We start from the raw sequence: 15,572 nt of genomic DNA, 5'->3' as shown, positions 1-15,572 counted from the left end.
TCCAATATCTACAATAAATTCGAATTTTCCCGCCACTCTCTTCCCCTCAACCGCGCGCGCAGCAACGATATTCCTATGTAAGCATGCGCGGCGTCCCTCTCTCCGCGACTCCACTCGCGCTTTACTCGCTTATCATCTGTTTTTTCCTCCTCGCGGACCAATCACTGTACGCGCCATTTCGGTCTCTCCAATCGTGCGCAGACTTGCGAGCTCGTCTGTGTGCCTTGAATTATCCACGTGTGGGTGTGTGATGTGTATACGTTGAAACAGCCGCTCCGCGCGTCGACCAGATAGCAGCAGATTATCACGGGCAGCTACAAAGCCTCCGAAGAAGTTGACGACGAGATCGAGTCAACTTCATCGCGCGATTAATCACTGAAACTCCTCGTCCCCGCTGGATTCCATCTCGCGGACGGCCTGGTGGACGCGCGAGGCGACTTCCCCATCCCGAGGAGATGCGTCGGCACGACGACGAAGTTACTTTTGCTGTTTGCTGTTGCTGCTGCTACCGTTCCGACGAGAGGCTCCTGCTGCTGAAATTGGACTGCAATAACAAGACTCCTGGAGCTCGAAATCTAGAGGAAAACCTCGAGGCATTTTGACGCGCGGCCCCCCCCCCCCTGCTGACGGAAGCAGCTCGATCCTTGGCCTACGTCCGAATCTCCTAACCTTGCAACGTTGGAACGGGGAGAGAAGACTATAGTGTTTGTTGTTGTGATTCCAAGTAGCTTTTTCGGATCGTCAATGCTTTGAGTACACAACAGTTTCAATAAGTTCAAGAGTTTCTGGAACTTTAGAGGAGAGGCTATTTTTCGTTCCCTCCTGGATGCTGAGGGTAAAGAATAATGGATTCCTGGTGAAAATGTGGTATTCGAGGAGAGCATCTTGTGAAGTCTCTTGTACTTACTGAAAGATGCCAAGAAGGAGAGAGTTTAAGTCAGATTTTAGTGTGTTTAGGGACTCGGCTTCAGTGTGCGAAGACAAAGTTTCTTATAAAGACTTGAAAATTAGCCCAAATATGTTGCCTCTGAGGTGATATTGCGAGTGTAAATTTGTGAAATTTGTACAATTAATAGCTAGTAAATCAGGATTAATTAGTATAGTGCGCGTGGATAAAATTTTAACTTAAAAGTATTTATTAATAAACGGCAATGAGTGCAAATAACAGTGGAGGAGATGGTGGGCAAGACAAAGCTCAACCAGAGACTAATGTGCAAACTGTTCCTCAAAACTTAACGACTATTCAGAGTATACAGAATGTTGTTTCCAGTGGTATTTCAAGCATCCAGACAGCGCAGGCTGTCATGGGCCAAGCTGGAACTTTAGTAGGTAAATCAATATCTTTGGAACTCAATCCCAAGCTCATCATGAAGCCGTCTATTCCCTCCAGCATTGGAAGTTCATCAGAGAGTAATAAAATCACTACTGGCACAGTATGTACTTTTCTTCAGTAGTGACTGCTCTGTTTATCTGGCAGCAAGTGTTTTATAAGGTAAAACTATTTTGCAGATTTGTCCGGTTGGTTCAACGGTTCGCATAATTGCACCAAACATGCTGAGTACGATAGAACGCCAGGGTCAAACTCAAGTTCAGCAAGGAACTCAGCAAACTCAGCAAATAGTGACAAGCATTCCATCAACCTATCACGTACCTCGTGGGCCTGCAGCTGTGGCCAATATCTCTACACCAAGAGCCACAGTAGCAACTCCTCTTGTCAGAGCAATAAGTGCTGGACAGCCAATTCCTATTTCTAGACCTGGGTAATTATATTCACTTCTCTCGTACTCTGCGAAAACTTATTTTATTTAATAGGACTAACTTTAAATATTTGTAAATCTTTGCAAATGCACAAGTCTGCACAAGTCGTCCTACAAATAAAACAAATAAAACTTATCAACCGTAAATATATTCACTGATCTAATCTCAAAAATGTCTTTCTCTCCAACTCTACCAGCTTAATAATCACCTCTTCCAGTGTAAGTACGACAGTGCCAAGCACGCAATGGCAGGCCAAGACGACGTCCCTCGTCTATGCGCAAACCCAACGGCATCCTGTGCCAGTCGTGAATCGTCCACCCACACGACCCGTTACAACCGTTTATACAAGTCAACCTCAAGCCCAGCCCCAGGGTCAGCAACAGCCACGTCTGGTTAGCCCGAGCCAGGTGAGCGTGGGAAGACCTGTACAGGCGACTGTAGTTACGGCAACACCGTCGAGACTCATTGCTCCGGTACTTCAAGCTCAGAACAACAGTGGTGGAGTCACGGCGAGATTACCCACACCAGCGAGGCCGCCGACGACCCAGGTTGTCACGAGTATAGCGAATGTATCGCAAGCTGGCAGAGCCGTCGCTCAAACTATTCAAGTGAGTTTCATTACGGAAATATCATTCATAATAAAGCTTCTAAGCACTAGAGTTCTTTGTTTAAATTGGTTATTAGTTTCTGTGTAAACTAACGAATTCGTTGATTTTAGCCAAACCTAACAACAAGTAGACCTATTAGCAGTACTCCCATCAATCGTATAGCAGTGTCAGCTCCAGTAATAGGAGCGCCGAATAGAGTAGCCACCGTAACCTCTGTGCAAACGAGCGTCGGCCGACAACTAACGATTAACACTGCTGCAGGCACATCTGCCGTAAGCCGCATTGTTATCCCTCAAGCTGTAAGTATAAGACCCTATATTTTTATTTCAAACCATTTTTTGGTACTTCAAATTCTTCTCTCGAATCCAGATACAGCAGCAACAGCCGCAACAACAGCAAGGAGCGCAACGAGTCGTCCAGACCGTCACTCCGTTGGCAAACTTTAGCCAGGTATCTCGTGTGATCGCGACGACTTCGACGAACGCTGGAGTTGCAGGGAACGTAACGCGTGTTGCTCAAACGGGCCCTACTTCGGTCGCGCGAATTACCGGCATGTCGTTACATCCCTTACCACTGACACCAGCTCGAGCGACTCCAACACCTCTTAAAGTCACTGCTCAGGCACCTGGTATTCAGACCGTCCAATTAAAGCAGCTGCCTGCATCAATGCAGCCGCAGTCCCAGCTTCAGGTACAGGTGCAGCAACATCAACAACAACAGCAGCAGCAAGGTCCAGCGCTACAGCAAAGGACGATTAGTAGCATAAATAACGCCAATGTTACTTCGGCTAGTATTGCTAATCAACAGCCTGGCCAGATACAGGGACAATATCTACATCCTCAGCAAACCGCGACGTATTATTCTATTGATACATCTGGTAAGTAATATGTTAATTTATCTTTTACTCCTTACAAGTAGCAATATACTTAATGTTATTTTAATGGATTATTTTAGGAGGATATCCTCAGTATCGTCAAACATCAGTGCAGCCAGTCAGATTATTAGTGGAACCAGGATTTGAAGAACCACTTGGTAAACCTAATGCCTCGCCTAGACCTAGCATACTTAGAAAGAGAGATCATGATGGTTCTCCTGCAAAGGGTAATGTACAAAATTTCACTGATGAATACAAAATACCATTAATTTTATTAATACTTACATTTGCATTTTTGTAGGAGTAGCAAAAAACTTAGTTCCAGTACTAGCTTCTATGCCGTCGGCCTCAGCATCTAGTCCACCTGGCTCACCAAAAGGTGATCGAGACGGCGGTGGTAATCATAGCTCGGGTTCAACGACAGTATCGGCAACCTCATCACCAGGTCTTGACGAAGATCCCGAGCAGTCCCGCATAACCATTAATCCCACTGTAGAGATGTCACCGCGTAAGAAGCCGCGCAAGCAACAACTCACGGGAGTCGAACTAACTGAGCCCAGGTGCACTGAAGAGGAGATGCAGTTTATCACCGAGGAAAAAATAAAAAAAGAGGTCAAAGAGGAGCCCAAGGAAAAGTACGACGAAAGGAAATCCAACGCGAATCTTCAGCAAGATCGTAAGACATCTCAACCGGCATCCGTTAGATCAAAACCCACGCCTTCTTTAATAGGTAAATCAGGTACTAAGTCACGCTATTTTTTTTTTTTTTTTTTATTTAATGAACGTAAATGTATCTATACATGCGAAACTAAAATATTTATATGAAAAACAGGTCAGTCATGGAAAAATCGATTTGGCCATGTAAGATTGAATCACTATAAAAGGCCAAGTGACGTGAAGCCTCGCGAGGAAAGACGGCCAACTGTCAATGAAATCGCACAGCAAAAACACGTGTTACAGAAAGTGAACGGATGGAAAGTCTTTCATCTGACGTCTCAAATGGACGACTTGGCTGAACTTGAAAAATCTGTATGTTTGGATATGACTACCACTACTCAATCTATGCAAATAAGATGAATAAAATTTTTAATGTCGATCTCTTTTTAAGGTTCATGACAAGTTAAAATCAACTTTGACCATGCTGGAATCCCAGCAAGTGAAGAATAGGCCTGATGATAGTTTGGAACGAACAAACGAACTTATAAAGGGCAATATGCAGCGCAGTAGTTTAATAAGCGAAGGGATGCACGAAGCACGCGTACAACTCACTGCGATATTCCAGCACAAGACATACGTGGCGGACTTACTTCAGCGCTGTGGTAATAAACGGGCGCAGAAAAAGAGAGATAAGTGAATTTAATTGTGTGCAAGATCAAAATATATTTAAAAAAGACTATAAATAATACTATAGATACATGTGCGAGTTTTAAGAATACGTTATTTTTATTAAAAAGTATATATCAAAATAAAAAAAAATTTTTCAGATTTAAATAATACATAAATAACTGTTTGTATTTAGAAACCAACCCTCTACTAGTAAAACATACATGCATATCGGGAAAAAAAGATAACACAGTCTTTTATATTCTGAATTTGATTTATTTTTACCATTGGCATTTAAGAATATTTTGTTTGACTAAAAAAAATTTTAACATTATCAAATCAGACTATTGAGTGTATCAAGTAGGCATTTATTAGTTATTAAAGTACCTCGCGCTACTGATAAAAAATACTAGAACAAATTTTTTTTTAATAAATGTGATTTAATTTAAAAAAATCTAAATACTTTCTCGCTCTGCGTGAAAAGATAAATACGATAACCTGTTACGATGGATGGTAATATCTACAAGTTTTGTAACACCAACCACATAATATTTACAGAGTTAGAGTCATGCTTCATATGTTTAATGTTGATCACTTAAATCATAATTTGATTTTTACTAGAATCCTGGCGGATCAACTAAATGCTTAAAATATAAAACTATTTTAATCAATAGCAAACATTTCACATGAATATGTGTGTGTATGTCAGACAAAAAGTAAGTAATTATATATCCAATGCTTGATTAAAGCTGCTTTGACATATGCACATTTTTATGCTCGTAAAAATTTATCGTAGCACAGTTTAAAGCTTTTGCATATTTTTTCTTTTTAAGTTTTATTTTTTTATAAAAGGCGAGTGGTGACTTATAGAGTGTATATAATATTTGTTTATGTTTATACTATCAATATTGCCCTCTGCAATGAGAAGCATGGACGTTTTCTTCTGGTTTAAGGCGTCTATTTCGCGTGTGCGCTGATTTTCGTTATGCTGTAAATTCCGTCGTTATTGGTACACTTGAAGGCTCTTTTAATTTTGCATATTTTCTTATGAAAAGTTAACAGTAGTTTATGGCGATGCATTCATGAAAGTTGAGTGCGATAATTAATATTACTTAGGCATCGTTGATTAGAATGGATTATTTACTTTTGTACAAAGTAACATTCTTAGTATCACCCAAGTTTATCTTAATATAAAAATCAATTGATTTGTTAGATCATTGCGTAGTTACAAGAATAAATCAAAGTATCTTGCTTTTTACATAAAATTACATATTGCTTTAAACAATTATTCATATTAGCTGCACCGATATAATTACAAAAACGCTTTCTCTTACACAGTTACGTGTGCATTTTTTGCTGAACGTTAAAGATTATACACTTTATTACATAAAAATCCTGTACAAATTGAGTCTTGATTTTATAAAAGTTGCAAAAATTACGAAACATCAAAAGTCATTGGCGCACTCAAAAGGAAGCGCTCAATTAAAAAAACAATGCATCATTGTGTTATATAGAAATCAAGGCTCATTTGACGGTATATAGACATCATATAATTAGCTTGGTTTCCACACATCAGCTGTGGGTCTGACACGAATAAACATTGTAAATACATAAAAATATAGCGTTGGTGTATTGTATAATATAAAAAGAAAGCAAGACGCACAGCTGTAATATGCAATAGGAATCGTAAATCTTTCAAAATTCGTCGGTTAATAATATTTTGCAATTACATCAGTATAATTAACAGTTAATATAGAAGTTTTTCAGTTTAATATTATACGCGTTGGTTGCTTTATCGTAGGTTTTTATTTCATTAAACTTTATTCTTTCGATAAAATGAGGAACTATAATGGCGCGCGTGACTAGTCGCATCGCGACATTGAATATGCGCTCTGGCGCTGAAGCTTTTTATCCCGAAAAACTCACCCTTGCTCCGTCGCGCGAGAGCAAAGTGAAGGTCTCTTATTGGTCCCTGAACCCGAAACTTGTACGTTATTCTTAGCACCTTACTTTCGCTTAGTGAATTTTGTGCTTGGATACACGCGCATTGTTCGCGTTATAGGTATAGGTGAACGTTGTCCGAGGGTCGGTTGACAGACTAGAGCGATACGGATTTTCGCCAATTTATTGGTCAAGTAGTGCATTGTTAAGCGGCACATTTCGAATATCATGTTTAAGGTCTGGCGGCGACCTTGCTGGCGCGACGTAAACTGGCGTAAACTACAATTGAGATATCGATTGTTTATATGCTAAGGCTTATTTTGCGGACTATTCATTAGATATATTTTTATAATTTCCGCGACTAACGCAGCTGCTTTACACTTTTTTTGTAACGTTCACCTATACGCGTGTACGCAAATGGCTATTAGATAATTTATCTGGAGAACATTCACTCGTTGTTTCCTTATTCATAATCAAATAAATGATGTAGAGTATACAAATAACATCAATTTACGCAAGCTATTGAGCAAGTTTCTAATTACGCCATTCATCCGTTTACAAAGTGTTTTAAAGTGTATGCTTTGAACTGGCCAATTCAAATATCCGAAAACAAACAAGAAACACGGTAAACTGAAATTTTCATAACGATGCTTCTGTAAACGAAAACCAATTTTCATGAATAGTTTATGCAACGATTACCGATTATAGTAATGATTATCGACGTTTGAAATAACAAGCAAACATAACATTTGTTAATAAATTATTTCAATAAATAAATACATAAGTTAAACTCGCAAAATTTAATATTAATATTGAAACGGTGCGAATAACGAGGAAACAACGAGGCTTCGCACTCCTCATTCGTTTTTAACGGTCGATCGAAAATATCTCTGAGCACTTCGTGATTGACATTTTGAAATATACTATGAATATAAGGTTCAGGGAAAATCCGCGCTGTGCAGGCGCGATAAAATAGCTTAGGCGTTGCGTGCGTTTAATATTTTGCGAATCGATGCAAAATTAACATCCGTCAATGTATGATACCTTGATGCATCGATACATTTCTAAATTCCTATATTTAAATTCGTTAGGCATGTGCTTATTGTAAAAATGGTTTCGCGTTCTCTACAAAAATGGACTATCGTTATACGAAGTACTTTATACATTGCATTTGCATTGAAAAAATTAACATTTATTCTAACGAGAAAAATTAGCAATCGATGACGATTTATATAGAGATACTTCTGTATATTGTGATTTATAAATCTGTATGAATTTCATTACAAATCTTTACGTAAGCGTCTTGGGCGTGAAACTTATTCGAAATTCACATTTATATTGTATTTAATTCGATTGACGTTTATATTCTAAATAATTTCTCGCTTCTTTCCTCGTCTAATTTCTAAGGCCAAAGTTCTCACACATCTAGTTGATTTGTCTCCTAATATAAATATATTTCTTTTTTTTTCAATGACTTACTACTCACACAGTCTTTTAAGGCTTTTGTGTCGAAAATTCTTTCCCCGATGCTAAAATATATTCTTTGATAACGTTATTGCGCAACTCTCTAGATTATTTATAGAATACTTATATCGGTTTTTCGAGAACCAATGCAAAACATGGAATTAACACCTTGAACCCCTCGTTATTTTTAAGCGATTGAAAGGCATACCGTTAAGTTTGAATTTTAATAGCGAGACCTCTAAAATGATTAGTTTCTGCTTGAAAAAGAATTCGGGGTCAAAGGGTCAAAACTTTGAGATAACAAAAACAATGCGACATCGTATTTAACACTAGGAAGTCTGTAGAAATCTTAATGCAACAATATCATTGAAAAGAATCGCTTATTGATTCGTACCTCAAGTGCGCTTCTGAGCCCATTTCATATCATCAGCTCGGGGTTTGCAACCGGTCGTTCTTTCGATTATGCACTCTAATATGTACCAAAAATGCAATTTTTCCAGGGGCCAGTTTAACCAACCGGTCGTTATGCAAAAGTACGTCTCGTGTGGCGAAACATGATGGACGCGATGATGTCGTCTCGGCAAAATTATTCGGTGCTCTTGTAACCAGACAACATACGAAGGCAATCCAAAGTATGTGTGAGACCATTTATGAATCTGTCAAAAGAGACATTCTTAAAATAATAATATTGAATCGGTAGTGTAAACCATAATTTTCAAGCCACTCACTTGATTTGTTAGTGCTACGAATATTGTAAGTTGATACCAGTAACAGATCCAGAAAAATTTTTTCTGAATTTCTGACTCTGACAAGAAGAGAAAATCCCATGTCAGTTTGCAGAGAACTGGTATGGTAACTGCAAATGTATCACCGTTTGTTTCTATGAAATCGTGTCTTGTAATACTTGTTGGATCTATATGATGTTCTCGAAAAGGCCTGAGTAAATTCTAAAATAATGCATATTAATTTTTAAAACTTTGATAATCTAAAATTAAAGTCGAATTGATCAAAAAATACCTTTCCAATAATTGGTAACTCAATGGATCCCCATGTGTCTGCAGCCCAATGAGCAAAACCAGAAATGAAGTCTGCGGTAATGATTCCACATAATGCACCAATGATTATTGAACCCAAATTCTCCAGCTTTATTCGAATGAGTATGAATAGTATATTGATGGACATAAGAGCTATGCAAACACATACACATACTGTTTCTTGCAATCTTTTGCCTGTAAAGAGGTTGTTTTGTGAATCGACTTGAAAAAGCAGTGTCAATTGAAAAGCAAATAGAAAATTGAATGATCTCACCTCCACTATACAAACTTGCTAATTCTTGAGCACCTTTGTGATTCGGACCCCACCTTGGAGCATTTCTGTCTTCAGCTGAAGTGGGCACCACTGAATTAGCATTAGGATCATCTTCAAGCATAGAATTTTCGTAAATTTGACGCTCCGTTTTTACAGGGGCCAAAAAATTTGTGGCCATAGTGCAAGCTGCAGAAGCAGCTTGACCCAGATGTGGCATTGCCGATGCTTCCATGATTATTGTATTTACAGTCTTTGCAATGTTATTACAAATTAATGCTTTTTTGCAAGCTATATCAATTTTCTTCAAGATCAAAAATCACCAAGACAATAAAATCTTTTTGAAGTAGTTGCGAGAGCTGTGAAAATTGTCAACCATTGGCATATTTTCCCATTGGATAAATAATAAACGCGCTATTAGCGCGTTTTTCTAGGTACTATGCTCTGACTTGAATTACAAAAGCCACTTCTTCCTGATTTGCGTATGCTGCGAGTGTGACAATTGTTGGACTCAATGGTCCAATTGGCATTACTGAAAGACAGGAGCGCGTTGTAAGCATCGAGTGAGCGGTCTTCATCCTGTTTTGAAAAGGATCAAGCCAACGAATTTTGTTGTAACATTCGACAAGCCTTTGATTTATGAAAGTTTCTCAAATAATCTTGTCCATCTCAAGTTCTTTGTCAAGTGCCTCTTCGGTTGAATCTTCAGCCAAAGGCTGCAGGAGCACTTGTATTATCTGAAATGAAGAATTAATCAATGAAAATGAGATGTCCAGCTTATATTTGCAAATTGAGATTACACTGTTAGTTACACTCGACAGAGCTTCACATACACACAGCTAGCAATCACAGCATAATGAAATAACTGGCAACCCCCTTCGAACAAAGATATATCAGTTATGTCCAGTTATTCAAGGTTCATTCGCCTCTGAATTTATACAATGAAGTCAGGTTATAAGCGGATTCAGGTTCACTTTTCTAACCAGACAGCTGACTATACATGAAATTCTCACATCCGTACAGCTCTGAAAGAACACTGCACACCAGCAATTACTCAACGCCCGCACCTCGTAAAAATGTATCTTATCCACATCCTGTTCAAGAGCGAAACGCGAAAAAAGAACGACTCCGAGCAATTGCATTCAATTCAGCTCAGCCATTTTGCAATTATTTATAAAGTATCACTTTACAATATGCCTGATAAACTAATAATAGCGCGCAGGCACGTACGAGACCTCGTATCGGTGCGTATTATAAGTATATGTATAATAATTCAAAAGACAATCGAGGAAAGGAAAAAAAGTAGCTTATAGTCATCGGAGATTCACACTGTCGCGCGCTCGCGGCTATCTAAAAATACCCCTCACGGTGCAGAGAGAATTTCGCAATTTTACGCTAGCGCCTGAAATTCATCGATTTCATCAATGAACGACGGCTCGGATTTATAGCCGATAATTTAAATAAATAGTTAGCAAGCGTGTATAGACAAAGAGAGCCGGAGACGGCTGCATTCTTTGCCGACTCGCCTACTTCTCGTCTCAGAGCTCTTATGTTATTAATTTCAATTGTGTCGCGCACCGCGCAGACACTTTACTCGAATCGCCTGAGGCGCGCACGTCCTAAGTATATACGTGACGCCGAGATAGCGAGTCTTCGTTGACAAAAGAGAAGAAAAAAGAGCCGCCGGTAGGTTACAATTCCGTCTGCTCCGTTTCGTAGGCTTGACATTCGGTACACATGACACCTGCAGAGATTTCACCTATGACAATAGACGCCCGGGCCGATAAGATTTTTCAGAGATAAGACGTGGTGTGTGCACGACTGTATGACTGGCACGGCGAAAGATTGTCACGTAATTCGCGCGAATAGCAGAGGATTCTGCGAATAAGCGAGACGGATGATAAGATCCTATATATACACTGATGCAGCGTTACGAAAGATTCAAGCCCAAGTGCATCCGGCGATGAGCAACAGGAGGAGAGCGTATAAAGCAAGCGCGAAAAATACGCAGATGACAGCATCGAGAGAGAGAGAGAGAGAGAGCAAAACGCGACGGATCGAGCTTCACATGTGCCGCGCGACGAGAGAGAGAGAGAGACGACGAAAATAAACACGACAGAGAGCGAAGAATGAAAAAGTCGCTGCAACTCGCGAATCAAGGCAAGCGTACGAAGCTCGTGTAACAGTAGGAACATCGTCCTCGCCGACGCGCACCAGTATATAGTCTTCAATCGATGGCTTTGCGTGTACCGCGCGCATTACTGACGGCGCCAAGCTAGCGCCTCCAAGTGTTGCAGAATAATAATACAACGCGTCGCACTGCACGAACACACGCACACACACCGCATCTACTCTCGGATGAGAGACTGTGAAGATAATTGGAAAAACGTACACAAAGGCAGAGAGACGAGCTCGTGGAAATTCGCGCAGCGTCCGATGCGGCACATAAGTTACCTACTATATACCGCCGACACGACTGCGTGCGCGCGAGCCTCGCCTCTGCGCCGCCTCGTCCTCGGCTATAACGTCTCCCCTCTTCCTCCTCTCCTGCCTTTTCCCCTACCCTCGCGATATATGCTTCTTCTTTTCTGGCTTTGCTCGCAAGCACGTGTTATATATATAGTGTATAGGCTCGTGTCTAAGTACACTCGCTCCCTTTCGGCCCTTTCGGTTATGGCTTTTCTCATACTGGCTCGCGAGGGTATATATATACATAAGGATCTCGAGCTTGCGATTACGAGAACGAGCTACATTCGATCCTGCGTCGCGACGTTTTCCATTAAATTTTTTTAGCGAAGCGCTTAACCCTTATTATAGCCTTTTATGGAGAAAGATTACGCGTGTTCTTCCCGTGTGTATCCGAAAAATAGAATTTTAATTCGGTTTATTGCTAACTTTTACTTTTATCCTTTGATTTACATTATGTATAAAGAAACGCGTGTGAATTTTCCAAGGAGCACGAATACAGCCAGTGGAAAAAGTGGGATATCCCTATACGAGAGACACGAACGCACGCGCCATTGTATAATGAATTATAATCGGCTTGTCAACTCATTAAAAAATTTCCCCGGGAGGATGTGTAAATTTTTCGTCAAACAATCCGTGTAGATCGTATACTTTTTCACGACAAACTGTTGCTCGATCCTCGTATAAACGATGCGCGCATTTGAATTTCATGCCACTGCACGACTCGCGTCGCTGATTTATGCGAGGCATATTTGCGAAAATAGCATATACGTCAGACGCAACAATAAATTCACGTAGATAGCTGCGCGCGCGCGCGCGTTTGTAATGCGATAGATGCAGTTGGGATAAAAATTCGAAGGTACATTGTAGAATTGGAAATTGATAGGATCTTCTTTTCATCAATTGTCGTGATTATTTTTACACCAACGACCTTCCCGGATGACACAACGCTGTCCTAACAATTGTTCCGTTATAAGCTCGTAAAAGCTGAAAAAAGACAAATAACCTGCCCCACCTTAGATAGTCTTTTTTTAGATAGCACGCCTCCATTTTTATCTACACCCGATACGCTACACGATAATGCTCTAAGGGCACTTTATTAAGGGATACTTTTTCTAACTCGCTTCTTTCTCTTTTCTCTTCTTACCTCGAAGAGTAGAAAAACTCATTTCAAGTCAAAAAAGCACATTTTTGAATTTAAACATAAATGACAGGTTCGACTAAGTATATACTTGTCGGGGCTTATTATATTATTAACGCTATCGCTCAACGGCAGCTGATACAGCAAAATTGAATATCAATATAGCGATTGGTAACGAACGAGCGTAGAAAAAAGAGCAGCAAACTGAATTACTGACAAGAGTCGAGAGTAGTCGTTATCTGCGATGTGCACGTGCGATATCATTTCTATAATAACGAGTCAGTGACAAGTAGCTCGCATTCCTTTTTCTTCAGTCTCGGCGCGAATCGCTTTCGCGAAAAAATCTACCGCGCAAAGGAACGTCTTTATGAAATATTCAAAAGAATCAATTCGCACGCGCGCGTGACAAGTTAAAGTGGCGAAAACGCGGATAAAAGAATCATTAAACGCGAAAAAAGTAATACAAACTGATGAAAGCAGCCACTTAAGCTTTCCAAATAAACAATCGTCCGCGACTTTTCGCTAAGAGCAAACTCGTTAAAGTCGCGTCTATGCGCAATATACATCCCATTGCGTTAACGACCTCAGGAATCTTCGAGACGAAGCCTCAACTTCTATAATACCAGTATAGTGTCCGGTGTCTATACGTCGAAGTATTTATAAATAATGTCGATCGATCAAGACCGACCTGTAACGCGCGGAGGTGTATGTAACTTTGCTGTACATATATGTAAATTTGCTCTATGTCGTCGCGTGTTTATATATGAGTCTTTTATATATTATGATCGAACTGCGAAGTGACGGACGCGAGAGTCTGCTGCAGGTGTTTCGGTATGATAAACGCAAAACCAACAAACGTTAACAGCCCGTAAGGACGATCGCTCAATCTGCCGAGACTTGAATTTCCCGTTGAATCAATATAGAAAGGGAAAAAACAGCCCCGCAAACGGCGATGTATTTCCCCTCGTATATATTTACCCTCGCGCGACGATCAAGCGCACAATCGAATCCGCGGATAGGTGACGATCGGTATAGCATCAATCAGCGCGCGCAGCAAGTGGCCGCAATTTTTCAAAGTCCCGTAGTCTCTGTGTTATAATGTATAAGAATTCCGCGTCGAATATTAAATTAGCAGGTCAGCCTAACTGGAGAATCGATCTTACGGTCCGCGCGCTCGCGGATATGTATATGGGTGAGTCGTCACTTACGTGTACACGTGTATACACATAGACACGCAACGCGGCGGCGTTGTTTCTCGGAAAAAAGTTCCTTACATACTGCGCAGCGGCCGCGGCCGATTGTTCCAGTTAAAGCTTGAAAAGCAATGAACTTGACTCGAGTCGGACTACTCTTCTCTATGCCAGTAAAGGATATAGGGGACTAATAGAGTGGACGATCGATGCTTTTCGTGCCCGACGATCGTATACGCGCGTGTTCAGGCTTTTATTGAGTTTTATACGTTCTGTATATATAGATGTAGCGCAAGTTTCGGACATCATAGGTATACACACGTGATTTAATTTTTGCGCGAAATCAATTTCCTCCTACTTATATAGCCTCGCCGGGAAGCTCAGTATCCGCGCGCTTATTAAAAATTTCGACCTTATACGCGCGAGTAGTATATATATATATAAAAAGAAGCGCTTAAAGAGAAGCGCAGTCGGAGCGTCTGTATACCCGTAATTTTCTACTTGGACGTCAAGAAAGCTCTGGAAGAATACATGACATGACGCATTCGCTCGCACCTATCCGCGAGAATTTCTCAATTACTTGGTAACGAACAAAAGTCATGCGCTGGTCTGGTATTACAAAGATTAGAACCAGTATATAAGTGGAATAGGCGCAATTGTCGATGGTATACTCGGGCACGGTATAATTTTTGCAGCGCAACTTTAGATTGAATTTTGATTTTTTTTTTTTATCATACGGCAGAAAACACTGAAGGACTGGGTGTAATTACAGCAAGCTGCCACTTTTCGCGATGCGTGGGCAGAATGACGGAAAACGGAATCGTTAATACCGAGAGGATTATGCATGACGGTAGCAACTTTGCAATGTTAAGGTTCGAAAGAAGCTGCAAGTAGAACAAGTCCGAGGATGTCAAGACGGCTCAGCCTGTAAAGCCTCGATTAAAGCAATCAACCAGACGCTAAGGAAGCAAACGCCTATATGATTCATCGATAATTCGATCGCGCATGATTTCATACACACACCGCATCTAAAATAAGGATGACGTTACAGCCCCCCCACTATAGCTAGCTCGAGTCTCTCCGTATTTCAAAAAGCTCCGGCAGTAATTAATCGCGTAAATACAGTAGCTAAAGAGCTCCGCATCGAAATTAACCGCATACAGCGCGCGTACACACGCATATCATGCGACATAGCACACCTCACGACACGAAAGTCCGCTGGTTCGCGCCGTTATGTATTCAGCAGCGGCGTGTACAGGTACGCGATGATGCGGACAAGTTATATCGATCTGGATACGCTCGGGTTGCACTGGACAATGGGATTTATTTTACAGTCAGCTGATTGTCACGTTTTCGACGCGGTTGTTATTACCGCTGGATTTCAATAAGAACTGGAATTACCGCGAAATGGCCGCTTTTGAATATTCGCGCGCGTGAGCTTTTATTTCGCCTGCATTTGATATGCGATGCGATGTGGTGCGGAGTACATCAGGTGTTATACT

The 15,572-nt window shown here is 40.6% G+C and overlaps 2 protein-coding genes across 11 annotated transcripts; one reads left to right on the top strand and one right to left on the bottom strand.

Moving 5' to 3' along the window:
- Positions 1–154: 154 nt before the first annotated feature.
- LOC100678030 (histone deacetylase complex subunit SAP130) lies at positions 155–4,742 on the top strand. 4 transcript variants are annotated; one of them, XM_003427480.5, is made up of 9 exons: positions 155–1,433; positions 1,510–1,760; positions 1,976–2,366; positions 2,477–2,665; positions 2,736–3,243; positions 3,321–3,467; positions 3,542–3,979; positions 4,073–4,269; positions 4,349–4,742. In XM_003427480.5, exons 1-9 carry the CDS (start codon positions 1,152–1,154, stop codon positions 4,592–4,594), a joined length of 2,649 nt encoding a protein of 882 aa, XP_003427528.1. In that variant the 5' UTR covers positions 155–1,151; the 3' UTR covers positions 4,595–4,742. The 4 variants fall into 4 exon arrangements, with proteins under 4 accessions (XP_003427528.1, XP_008211396.1, XP_008211395.1 ...); XM_008213174.4 differs by having other exon boundaries at positions 156–1,433; positions 3,542–3,970; XM_008213173.4 differs by having other exon boundaries at positions 156–1,433; positions 1,955–2,366.
- A 76-nt stretch (positions 4,743–4,818) lies between these two features.
- Positions 4,819–14,156, bottom strand: LOC100120491 (transmembrane protein 189). 7 transcript variants are annotated; one of them, XM_032599505.1, is made up of 5 exons: positions 14,089–14,156; positions 9,277–10,010; positions 8,986–9,197; positions 8,697–8,915; positions 4,819–8,624 (listed from the first exon to the last, which is right to left on the bottom strand). In XM_032599505.1, exons 2-5 carry the CDS (start codon positions 9,506–9,508, stop codon positions 8,364–8,366), a joined length of 924 nt encoding a protein of 307 aa, XP_032455396.1. In that variant the 5' UTR covers positions 9,509–10,010; positions 14,089–14,156; the 3' UTR covers positions 4,819–8,363. The 7 variants fall into 7 exon arrangements, with proteins under 7 accessions (XP_032455396.1, XP_031785200.1, XP_032455397.1 ...); XM_031929340.1 differs by lacking the exon at positions 14,089–14,156 and adding an exon at positions 11,666–11,793; XM_032599506.1 differs by lacking the exon at positions 14,089–14,156 and adding an exon at positions 11,728–11,769.
- Between the last annotated feature and the right edge of the window lie 1,416 nt (positions 14,157–15,572).

This window comes from Nasonia vitripennis, chromosome 4, assembly GCF_009193385.2.
Source record: "Nasonia vitripennis strain AsymCx chromosome 4, Nvit_psr_1.1, whole genome shotgun sequence".
Classification (NCBI taxonomy): Eukaryota; Metazoa; Arthropoda; class Insecta; order Hymenoptera; family Pteromalidae; genus Nasonia; species Nasonia vitripennis.
The sequence above is the reverse complement of the archived record's forward strand: the minus strand, read 5'-3'. Positions and strand labels throughout refer to the sequence as shown.